This window comes from Abramis brama, assembly GCF_963993115.1.
Source record: "Abramis brama genome assembly, chromosome: 8".
Classification (NCBI taxonomy): domain Eukaryota; kingdom Metazoa; phylum Chordata; class Actinopteri; order Cypriniformes; family Leuciscidae; genus Abramis; species Abramis brama.
The window spans coordinates 20779734-20792711 of NC_139970.1; the positions used below are offsets into that span (position 1 = coordinate 20779734).

At 38.4% G+C, this 12978-nt stretch overlaps 1 protein-coding gene across 3 annotated transcripts in view; it reads left to right on the forward strand.

The window, feature by feature from the left end:
- The window catches only part of pard3bb (par-3 family cell polarity regulator beta b), a 325627-nt gene that overhangs the window by 61923 nt on the left and 250726 nt on the right, over positions 1-12978 (forward strand). For all 3 annotated transcript variants that reach the window (XM_084121943.1, XM_084121945.1, XM_084121944.1), the window contains exon 4: positions 5170-5353. In XM_084121943.1, coding sequence (XP_083978069.1) covers positions 5170-5353 — 184 coding nt within the window. The remainder of the gene's footprint in view (positions 1-5169; positions 5354-12978) is intronic.

The window sequence follows — 12978 nt, forward strand, 5'->3', positions numbered from 1 at the left end:
CATGTTTGTTCTATTTTATTTATTTGTGCTATTGCTCATAATTGTGGTTATTTGTTCCTATTTTATTACTCTTTACTTGTCTATAACAATATTTGAAATTTATATGAGGTAGGCTAGTAGTTTTGTGTCATAAGCTTATAAGGTTACATGGATCAAAACAATGAAAACAATAACAGCCTATTTTATCTTAATTATTTTTTACTTTTTTTTGTGGTGGGGCCTAAACCACTGGTCCAAAATCCAAAGCATTGAGCCCTGAATACACAATACTTATATAATGTATTTATAATGTGTATATATATATAATATTTACAGTTTAATTATTATATACAGGCATCCTCAAATAGATCATATAGACACAGCCCACTTTAAAGCATATGCAGATAAGTCTTTCAATATCAGTCAGTAACCAGTTCGGTTCCCATATATTGTGGCGTTGATTACTACTTGTGTTTCAGAGCTGTCTCTGACACTCCACATTAATTAATTTGCTTGAATCCATTAGACATGTCTGAACTTTCACTGTGGTGTCACTAGCGGACGCCTAGGGAGGAAGCAGCCCACCATTTTCCTCCTCTCTCTCACTCCTTCCACTAATAGAGTCAGTTTTGTTATTGTGCTTGACAGGTTCTGATTCCGCTGTCAGATGTAATTTGCCATCGATCTCGCACCTTTTACACACCTGTGCGAGTGTGCTCTCCTGTGTATATGTGTGCTGCTTTCTGTCCCTTGTCCAAGTGCCTGTGTGACCGTGTGTCTGTAACCTCTGTGTCTGTCTCGGTTTAAACCGTCATATTGGTAATTAACGCTTCTAGACTGCTACAGAAATAACAGTCATCAGTGTTCAGACAGCGACTGTGCTACTCAAACTCCCGCTGAATGAGATATCGATGTTCTAGCTGATAATCCATATTTAAACACTTACAGTTTGGGCTGAGAGTATGAACAGCTCTGTGTAAGTGAACTTTGTTGTTTAAATTGTAGGATGACAAGTAAAATGCTGTTGTCTGGTTTATTGTGAGGACTCAGACCATCTAAGGATAGAGGGAAACAGGTGGCTATTTACCCTGTCGAGCAGTTCCACTTGATAACAAACTATTGATCCAATTTTGGAGTCTGAACACTTCAGTATTGGTTTTCTGTGAAGCCCGAAGGTTGTGTAAGGGGTTTCTGATTCTTGCATGGTAAAGTGAACTAGACCAGGTCCAGTGGGCCCATGATTGGGTAATCGAGCTGATGGATTTAGCTCATTTGGTTAAAGTATGTTTGGACACATTTGTTCTCCTTGTATAGAGGTAGTGCTGTGATTAAATAGTCAGGGTTAAAATAAGTGGCAGTATTGAGTTGGCTCCTGCTGCAGGCCTGTTCCTCGGCCCACGTGTCTTAATTTCCTCAGGATTGCTTAGAGTTCATCTAATTATACCTCAAGAAACAAGATGACTCTTGCTTTTTCATTTCAGCCAATGTTTATTAGGACTATTAGCTATGTGGATTATATGTTTAGAGGTAAAACAACAGAGGCTGTGGCCTAGAAGTTGTCACTTGCGCTCAGTCATGTATAGTTGTGGTGTCTATCTGTCTGATTTTTTGTAAATTATTGAAATCAAGCAATATTGTATTTTTTAAATTGTGCATGATCATTTCTACATTTTTGTACATGAGATTACCTTTGCTGTCAGTCTTAAAAAAATAATTTAATACCACTGTTGGTATATAAATCGACCATGTATCAATACATCTCTGCTACATATAGGCTACTGTAGCTTGATCCCTCCTTCAAAATAAGTTTAGACGTTTTTTATCACTCAGTTTGTCGCCTGGCAGGTGAAAATCTTAACTCTGACTGCTTGTCAAAGTTCTGTAATAGCACACCTCTTCTTAGCAAGTTGCATGATTTAGGTATCACTCATGTGTGTAGCACAAACCGTGTCAGTCTCTCTAGCTTCAAGTACTAATAGTGTGGCTGATGTTACACATGTATAGGTGTTTGGTATTGTAGTGTTTATTTGAATGGTTTGCGTGTGTGTTTGGTGGTAGCGGTCGGTGGTGTTAAGATGAAACTGAATTGAATCCTGTCTCCTCTCATAGATGGGTGGCTCTTACAAGTGTTTCCCCTCGGACGCTGGCCCAGCCAGTTTTATTGGAGGGCCGACATTCTGCTAGCAATAAATGAGACATCACACAGAGCCAAATAGGAAGGGAGACAGAGAGAGAGAGAGAGCAGGAAAGAGAAATATTAGCGTGAAACCCCTTTGCTCTCTTTCCTGTTTTCTCTCTCTCTCTCTCTTCTCTCAGGGTGAGCAGATTGATGACATTTCTAAAGCTCCATGCTCTCTCCTCCCTCTGGTATGGAGGAAGTGTTTCTCTCCTCTCCTGCCTCTGTGAATAAATCAAAACCCTTCCACACTGATCATTCCCCAGCCCTTCTGCAGTGTGTGTGTGTGTGTGTGTGTGTGTGTGTGTGTGGAGAGGTTCTGGCCATGAAGATCTGTCAGGAATAGCAGTGGGTGTAATCAGAAATAAGGGTTTTGGTCTTGGGAAAGGAATGATAGCAATCAGTGATGGATGGATGGACAGGATGGATGGATGGATAGATAGATGAAGAGGTATTGGTTGAGGAGAGGTGGGGATTGCATTGAGTGTAATGCTAAGAGGCAGCATCCAAATTGAGTTCAGCGTCGAATGGGACTAATTCGGATCGCTGTATGTACAAGTAGCAAGCAGCTCCAAAATAGATTACTGTGTTAGCTTGTTGCTAAGCTAACAGTGTGAAAGCCCAAATCCCAATGTAAAAGTCCAAACTATACTTTGTTTTTTTTGCATGTATGTTAGTGTATGCGGTCTGTGCTATTTATATCACGTTTCTGTATTTGGTTGTGTTGTGAACTTTTGCAGCGGGTGAGTATTTGGAGCACGTGTTTTCTTAATTTGAGGGTGTTTTTCTATTTGCGTGTGTTTTCTTCAGTTGCAGTGCGTTGAGCTCTTTCGGCCACCGTAGTTTCCATACTTTTGGGGCTCCTCCCAGTTGTGCTGCATGATTTTTTTTTTTGTGTGTAAACTTTGGAATCTTTGAATTGAGAGTAAAAAAAAAACAAAAAAAAAACACCATTTATTTGAAAATAAACATAAATGCCTTTACTGCCACTTTTGATCAGTTTATTGCATCTTTGCTGAATAACAGTATTCATTTTTTTCAAACAAATTCTTATTGACCCCAAACTTTTGAATGGTAATGTATGTGGAATATTTCTTGTATTACTACTCTTACTACTACCATACCGCTACTAATAATAATACGAGGAACAACATTAGGATCAATGGTTCTTTACATTTCTGTGGCAGATGAGAACCTAATGCTATGAGTGACACAACAACCTACACTATTTGTCTTTAATAAGCAAGGCAAATTACATCTAAAAATCCCATTGTCATAAGGATGGAAATTAATAATAAAAATTATGCTAAATGCTGTTTCATAGAAATATTTTGGATCCTTACTACAGCACTCTCTTATTCAAGTCATACACACACTCACACCCACATTTTCCTGAATGTCACAGTGTGTATTGTTTATTTATATATTTACTCTCCTGCTGTCTCGTTCTGACAGGAAGCCTCTGGTTTTACCAGAAAACTCCTCTTTCTGTCTCTGACTGCATTCATTCACATACAGTACACACACATTGCACTACATGCACAGACTCGCATTCATGGAGGCCCCGAGAACAGCAGTGCAGCAGAAGTCTAATGCAGTGTCGGTGAGATGCATGTATTTAACTGGCAGGCCTCACACCCTCATCGTGAAGTGAATGGATATCATCGCTTACTGAGATTAAACTAATACACACTAGCCATGCTGGGCTTCTTAGATGTCCTCTATCGCGTCCTGATGCACAAGGTAATAAAGGCCAGTGTGTATTGTTTGATGTAAAATATATTGGGTACTATTATTTCCACATATAGTACATTATTTTATTCTCTAAATGCACTCTGATTTATACTGTAAAATATCTTGCTGACACTCCACTACCTTTCAACATTTTTGAGACTTTATTAAAAAGATTGTTTAATGTGTGTAACATTATTCTTCGACTGCAATAAGACTGCAGTTATAAAAATAAAAAAAACGGTAATTTGAAATATTACAAATACAGAATTTTCAGTCTCACATCATCCTTCAGAAATCATTCTAATATGCTGATTCTCAAGTAACATTTTTTTCCCCCCTCAATTATCAATGTCAAAAACAGTTGTGCTGCTTAATATTTTTGTGGAATCATGATTTTCATGATTTTCATGTTTTTTCTGGATTCTGTCATTAGAAACTAAATTTCTAAAGATCAGCATTTATTTGAAATCTTTTGTAAGATTTTAAATATCTTGACTGTCACATTTGATCAATTGAATGCCTTTCTGAATAAGAGTCTGGCATTGGGTACAGATTGTGGTGTGGTCAGTCAGTTTTACATTATTTGTGTCTGTAGTAGGCAAAATATTGTTTAATTTAATGTAGCTAATTTCAGAAATGTTTTGTACAGCCTTTGCTATATGTAGAGCTTAGCTATCTTGCTATTTTAGAACAGGAACCGTCTTGTTTATAATGGCATAATATGCTGGCCATGTCTATTTTCTCATGATCATTTTTTTCTTATTTTTCTATTGTACGTGCAACAGTGCCTGCTCACTTTTTGAGCGGCCTTGGTTCCGGAACTATTTTTCCCATTCATTTTGGAAGTCTTTGTTAAAGAGTTGTAAGCCATGAATCAATTCAACCGGCTACAAGGTGAATCACAACATTATAAACTTTGATTTGAGGCTAAAAGGGTTTTTGAAAATCGGAAAAAAGGACAAAAGGTACGAAACAAAAGGGTACAATCCCATGAAGCATTACGAATGACTTAATTTAACAAAAAACGATAGAGAAAAAGAAAACTATTGATTTATACGGTGTATATATATTTATACACAAAAAAATGTGAATGTGCATTGATCATGCCAGCTTAAGCAAACGTAGTTAATTAAATAATTAGAGCTCACAGATCAGTTCTCCTATGGAAAATTTTTACATCTGAAACCTGACTGTAGCTCTCTATTTCACTATAATTGTGTCTTTCTGTGTATATATTGACTGTATCTGCTCTGAGTTTTACTTTGCTGTGTGTCCCGCAGCTGATCGCAGTGTACGAGGAACAGGAGGCCCAGCAGAGGGGCGCCATGAGTCCTGGGAATGGAACAAGGACAAGTAGCAGCCTAACGGGACAGTCCAGCCCAGAACCCTATGACTCTGAACTCGCATGCTTCCAGCCAATCAAAGGAGGAGAAATTGAAGTCAACTCCTCTGCCCTCAAGTCCAGTATGTATGCAATAAAACAATACAAGTACAGTCTGTAAAAAAGAAAAAAAGTAATGTATTCCCATTAGAAAAACAGAGCTGTGATCAAACATATGCGCTTCTGAGTTAATGGTGAGTGAAATAATAGACTGCCACTATGAGAGATGATATTATATGGCATAATCGGGCCCTGGTTTAAGCTTGAAATGCTCTGACTCACTCATCTAGCTATGATCAAATGAAAGTGTTCCCTCTGCATTACAGCACTTGCTCATATTGAAGTATCACTTTTAATACACAGTTCACCTTAACCATCCCCTGTGTCTCATATCTTTAAAATGTAATAAAACCTTCCTGAAGAATTTCATAGAGAAATAGAGAAAACAGTTGCTGCTGAGTTTGACACTTTTTTTTCCAATTTGTTTGGACAAAGACATTTTCTCTTATTTCGGACAGGTCTGGAATACTTCAGTCGTTTCGGTTCTGTTGTACTACACCTCGGGGAACCATGAGTTTTTCATCTGGGCTGGTTTCACCTCTGTCTGATGTCAAGCACACCTCCAGTATAGAAAACGCACACCTATTTCTTCTAAATGTCAGAGTGTGTGTATGATTTAGAACATGTTTACACTCTGAAATTAAATCCTTGGTAAAATAAGCCGGGGAATCGTGTGTATTCGTATGTGTGAGCGTCTTTGCGTCTCCTTGTAAATCTGCCCCTTTGTGTTTTAAGTTTCATTGTAAAAGTAGACACGGGGCTCGCAAAGTTCAGCGTACTGGAAAAGCGGCTTTTTCATTTGCGATCCAGGCATTCCTGGGAAGTGCTCGAGTTTCCCCGTCTCTACTTCAAGGTGGAGGTGTCAGTTGACTGACTGATCTTTTCCTCTTTCATTCTCCACGGCTGTAAATATGCCGTTTGTCACGTCGACAGGGTCTGACATACATCTGTATCTGGATCATTTGTTAAAAAGAGAGATCACACGTGCCTCTGTATATGCAGACATGATGTTAGAGTGAGGAGAGAAAGTGGAGAGCGTTTGAAATTGTAACACTGTGTCACTGTGTGAACATGAACCGGTCCGTGCGCTCTGTCTAATGCAGGGGTCTCAAGGTGTTGTTTACACCTGATATTAACGTGTTTTTGATAGAAAGCTGTAGTGATGATGTATTTTTGTTGCCTCGCACAGAATTCAGCATCACCTGGTTCCCTTGACAAAATAGGATTAATACAATAGGATTTTTCCACCGGCTTTTGTATTATTGCTCTAAAACTCTGTGGCCAACAAAGGTTTATGATTCTTACAAATTTGTTCATCATGATTTAATCAAATTTAATAAATTTTGAAGACTAAATACACTAGGCGGAAGTAAAAAGCTAAATGTAGGCTATAAACGAACTACAACATGGTCACACGACATCAGTGTGACCACCATTAATCTTCCAACAACTCTTTCAATCTATGTTTTAAAACATTTTTCCTGGAAGTTTGAGTTAGAGCGTGATTATAAACTCAAAAAGGCTGTGAAAGTGACTAGTGATTCGATAAGTTGAGTTTACATGTTCGGCTGATGGCTCGGACAACCTCTGTTGTCCCATTTAGCCACTTGTTAGCATCCACTTATTTCAAAACAAGTACCATAAAAGCTTTATTACTGATGCATTTTATGTCGTAGAATAAAACGTAAAAATATCTTGAGCTTGTGTTCACCACAGACCTTTTTTCAGGCATTTATTAAAAAATCCATTTAACAAACCCATTGACCTCAGTGCTTGTTTTTGGGTTTTGGCCTACAAAAATACATCATCCCTGCAGCACTGCACTTAACCCCGGAGAATCGTCGTTCTAAACACTGCTTTTAACCTGGGTAAAGGAATGTTTCACACTTGTAATTTAGAAGCAGGGTTAGCACAGATTTTGCGGTGTTAACCCCGCATTACGGTGCCAAACGTGTGCAGTGTGAAAAGATGCAGTGTTAGTATGTTATGACTAGATGCTTAGCAACCGACAACCAATAGCGTGCCTCATATTCACAGAAACACAGCACGCTGTATACACAATAGTTTCAGCGTTTGAGGAGAAAAATGTCAAATGGTGACAGAGAACATGACAATTGGAGTGAAGAAGAGAACATTTCATTCTAACCTTTATGTCCATTCAGGAACATTCTGATATTACAGTCGGCAACATGAGGAAGCGCAATGCTAGATCCTTTATCCTTTAAACATATTGTGTGCAGTACAAATAAGGACGTTAACCCAGGGTTTAAGAATGAACAGTGTGAAACCGTAGTTTATGAATACCCAGGATTAATTGTTAACCCCAGGTTAATTATGAGCAGTGTGAAATGTGAAGGAAGATAACCCAGGATTCTGTTTACTTGGGTTTAGAATAACCCAGGATTAACTATTTCAAGTGTGAAAAGCCCTTATGATTGTCTATATTAAAAAGTGTTATTAAAAGGTATGGATGCACCCAAGATGCATTGCGATTGAATCACTGGACGTGCGGTCAGCGACTGATTTGGCCCACATTCGACAAAGACTATAACAAACAATCTGCTTTCGTGATCTGGTTGCACAATATTCTGCACTCACCCCAAAAATGTAACTGAATGAAATAAAACTCATAATCCCTGCAAAGATTTATCATTAAGAAACCACCTTCCAAATCAATGAGACGGACACCCTGGTATTTCCCCAAATACCCAGCGTATGGCCTGACCCGCCTCTCTAAGTGGATTATTCCTGCAATCCAAATGAATGCTCAGCACTCAGCCATCCATGAACACAGGAAGTGCACACATCTTCACAATCCAATCAGCCACCTTTCATTTAGTTATATGATGACCTGGGAAATCCCTGTTACCAGAGCAGCTCTCTAATTCTATTTTATGCTCTATAGGTTTGTTTTATTACCCCCAATTAATTCACAAAGCAGAAAAACCAAAAAAAATCTATTTCAGCATTTTGAATACATTGTTCATCGGCTGGGCAGAGCAGAAGTTCCCAAATCGTATGCAAGTATGTCATTTTAGCTAGCTTTCGTGTGTAGTTGCATGTATTCCAAAGCACGTTAGAAGAGTTAAAACATATAAGGACAGATTGCTTTCTTAGCATTGCCACATGGGGCATTATATTGTGCATTTGTTTAAAGATTTATGGCCCGTTATACGATCGGTTTTGTCTTCGCTTCTGGGCTACTCTGTCATCGTGGAGCAGTAGTTTGGAGACAATCCAGCTGAGCAAATTAAAGTTAGTTAATCTTGTAGATATGTTTATAGCTAGATATTTAAACCACTTTAGGGTCTTTAATTTTTAGGTCAAAACTTTTGGTTAAAGGTCTAAAATTTTCGGGTCAATAAGATTGTAAGCCTTTGAAATATATATATTTAAGTGCTCAAGCGCATGCATAAAGCTTGCCGCAGTGCACTGGCAAAAGTAATCATCATGAATGTGTCGGGGGATAAAAACAGAACGGAGACCGTCTAATTAGAAAATAGAAGCAATTTCATTAGTTGCTTATATTTTGTGCCTCGCTGTATGTACAGAGGGACTATGTTCGCATCTGCACTTGTGTGCATGTATAGAGTATGTCTCTGTCCTTAGAGGAAAGGGTAATGCGTCATGGTTTTTCCAGCATTTTAAGTTGTTTTTGGGGTATTGGCGTGCCAGAAGTGACTGTTTACATGTTCAATCAGTGAGTATGTGAACTCATAGATCATTTTAATTTGATATGAAGGGATGTTGTTGTGGCACTGTGGGCTGTTTAGCACACATATGTTTGCAGTAGTGATGTCTGCTTTGATAAGTATGCCCAGAGGTCTATTGAGACCAGCAGTGTCATCTGGAGTCTGTCAGTGAGTATACACACTCTCACTAGTAGAGATTCCCCACATACTCACATCCGGTGCATTTTATAGTGTGCTTGAAATTATTTCATCTGTGTAGTTTGGTAGAAGGTTCATTCGACGGCTCTTGTTCTGGTCAGGACATATTAATCGTTTCTTCTTTTCTTCTGTTGGCTCAACTGCAGCATTTCATTTGTTGCTTATCTTCTCTTAGAAAGGGACATTGTTTGTTTTATTAGAGCAGACATGCATGTGGTTGTTCCACATCTATTTCAGTGATATCTAATGAGACGTGAGCTGTTAGAAGGGAGAGGTTCTGTCTTTCCGACACGTTTAAACATTCAGCACGTTAAATGTCTGGCATTAGAATGCTTGAGTTAAAGCATGAGAAAGACTTTAGTTGAAAGACTTTAATTAGTTTGTCACACTGGAGCAGCCTTTAGACAGTTCTCATCACTCATGGGGCTCACTTTTAATATTAAGTTGCAGAAACACTAAAGTTGCTCTGCATTCTTCAGTTGGAAATAGTTGGCTTGTGGAAATTGGAAATACTCATTTTGAGAGGAAGTGACATTGTTGGGCTGCTGAATAATTACTAGCGCAGTTCAGAGCTTATGGGTGTTTCTTCAGCTATAGGGACTTTTGGCCTTGTGGGCTTTCAATAAAAATAAATAAAAAAACTCCCTGAAAATCTTTCAAACTCTCCCTACTCTGTTTGCAATTTTCCACAGGATATTAATCATTAAAAAGTTTTTTTTAAAGTCATGAACATTTCCACCACGGTGTCATTTCCATCACATCTCAAACCATGTATTATGCTTAATAGCATTGTGGAGGAAATTACGATTTATACAGTTTATGTATCATACAAATTTTTTACACTTAAAAATTAAAGCTTTGCCAAATGACATAGGTTAATAAATTCTGATCTGAATATATTCTGATCACAAGTTCTAGTTTAAAATATGGGACAAGGGTAAACAATAAAATCTACACATAAAATGCTTTTGAAAAGTAGCAAAAATAAATAGACGCATATTCCGAGGCTTTTGTTTTAATGTGACCTTATTAGAACTTTTGGACGTAACTGAAATAAATCTGTTGGTTTTTAATAAAAATCAAACACTGGGACAAATGTTATTTGATTGATCTGAATTGCAAAGCATTCAGACTTTGGGAGTAACTCTGTTAAATGGATGACCTGTTGGATTCATCAAGCCCTGTTCGACTCAATGTACAATACCAGTGAAAACTTTGGAAGTGCTTGACTAAATATTTGTTAAATTTTTGTATCTCATTGCAGAAAAAACGTGCCTTAATTACAAAGCAAAATATGAATAAAAATTAAGGTTGGTAAGATAATTTCAGGAGTGTGCAGACCTGTAATATACAGTAGACAAATGGTGGAAGCTAAAATATAAGATAGTTAAAACATTGATATTGATGACTATTTGATAGTTCATAGTTGTACTTGACTATTGTTATTAAATGAGGAAAATGGTAATAATAAAGGATCCAAACTTTAGACGGATACTGTAGCTTAATTGAAAATATAGTGATAAACACCAGTAATTAAAGGGATAGTTCACTCAAAAATGAAGATGGTGCCTTCATTTACTCACACTCATGTCATTCCAATCCTGTTTGACTTTCTTTCTTCCTTTTTATGGTCCATATAATGGAAGTCAATGGTCAGCAAAACTGTTTGGTTACCATCATCTTTTGTGTCATACAGGTTATACAAATAAAAACATAGAACACATCTGAATGGTGAATCAAGGATCATTTTTGACTGGTTCCTTGAAACAAACTGTCAGATTAAACAAATCGGTTTGAGATCATTTCGCTCAGTTCTTCCAAGCTTCTCCATGTTGTTCTCATTGACGCTGTCTCTAACCCTTGTGTCTCTTTGTTGGCCTTGTGGGTAATGTGTCCCTCAGGAGCTGCTGTTTAAAATTACCTCTGGCACGCTCAACCTCTCCCCATTGACCGTGTGCACAGGTCTCTCTCTTCCATCCTGACCTTGCAGTCTGCTGAAGTACCGGCACTGATGGGCAGTGTAAACATCTCTGCCGCGATCTCCTTCCTAATCCGAAACAGGCCGCATGGCAGCCGAGTGTCTAACGCAGCATTTGTCATGCTGTCAGGCGTGAGATGGGCCAGGGGGAGAGAACGAGGGATGGAAAAGCAGGGATGCGAAAGAAAGAAATAGGACGGCATGAGACTGATTGTGATTTAGGACGAGTCAGATGAAGGAGAGAGGAAGTACATGGTTTAGCTCAGAGGTCTCTTTCCACTGTAGGGCGTCTGGCAAGTGTCACCTGAGGCCTTGTGGTTTAGATCTGCGTGTGGAAGTCTGGCAGAGCGGTTATCTTCTACACAGACGAACCTGTACGCTTTTATCACTTCTGACATGTTTAGGAATTGTTCCATGACATCACTGTAAACTCCCATAGTTCATGGGGCTCTCTGATGATGTGCAGAAATCTTGTAAAAGTTTGTTAAACTTGACTAACTATGTCCAAAATTGTCTTTATTGACAGGCTGTAACTGTAAATTAAGACATCTGTACACCATCTGAGTTCTGGTGGAAGTCGGGATATCTTTTCTGTCTTTAATCAGAAAGGAGATTTTCCACAAATAACAGACCAGATTTGGTTTTTATGATCTTTAAAATCAGTTTTAAAATCGAACTGATTCTGAAATCTGGTTGCATCACGTACATAAGGAGAATCTATACAGATTTTCTCATCTCAAATCTCAACCATACACATACAAGAAGATTTAAAAAATCGTGGCACATCACACATTACAAGATATTAAAAATATTATCATGCCAGAGGGAGCACCTCACGTGATCTTATGCGGAAAAAGATAAAAACGAAATGGATTGTCTGTTCTTCAGCAAGAACTGGAGGTGAGATTTTTAACTGCCGATTTTAATGTCTGTTAACAGTAGTATGCTAGCTAACGCTAGCCTCAAGGGCTAAACTGTTTTACAGTTGCTCGGCAGCACCGTCAGCAAGTTAGCTCATAGCGCTAGCAGCTTTCTACGTTCACCTGGTACGTTCAAAACCGAGGCAGTTTTTCCCCAGCTCTTCTCTTTGTCCGTATGGTTGTGGTACATTTATACGTATGTTATACATGCAGTAATGTTGTTGCCAACTTCTACAAGCCATATTTTTCGAATAATTCACCCAGCCCCCCAACCACACACACCGTGCCTCTATCCCTAAAACACATTGTGAATGATGAGATTGAAAAGAGTATTGATTTCTTTTTTGTTATGGTTGGGTTTCATCAATAGCTCCAGATTTAAGTGCATCTAGGGTGTTCTTTCAATAAGGATCAATACTTGACCCTACAAATATTTTTGACATATGTCTATACATTTTCTGTGGGCTTGGTGAAACCCCAGGGGTTTGATATCCTGAGGTTGAGTCTGTAGGAACACTTAAGCATTTCATTATATCCTCACTGACCCCGTCAGATCCTTTTATTCTGAGCTGGCAGCTCATCATTTACTGTCTTTACATGCACAAAAATATTCTGATAAAGGCAAGTCAAGGTGATATTAGATGCACATGATTTTTTCAGCCGAATGTATTTCATTGACTTCACTTCTATTGTATTTGTACACTTAACCAGGAGCAGAGAAGTAAAAGTAATTTGACAATGAAGAGATAAAGATGAAGAGAAACGGTGATGGGTAAAGACCCTCAGGCCGACAGTTTTAGACCACAGAGCAGAACGTCCCTCTTGTCTCCATCTGCCTTGATCCCATGAGTCTAAATCTA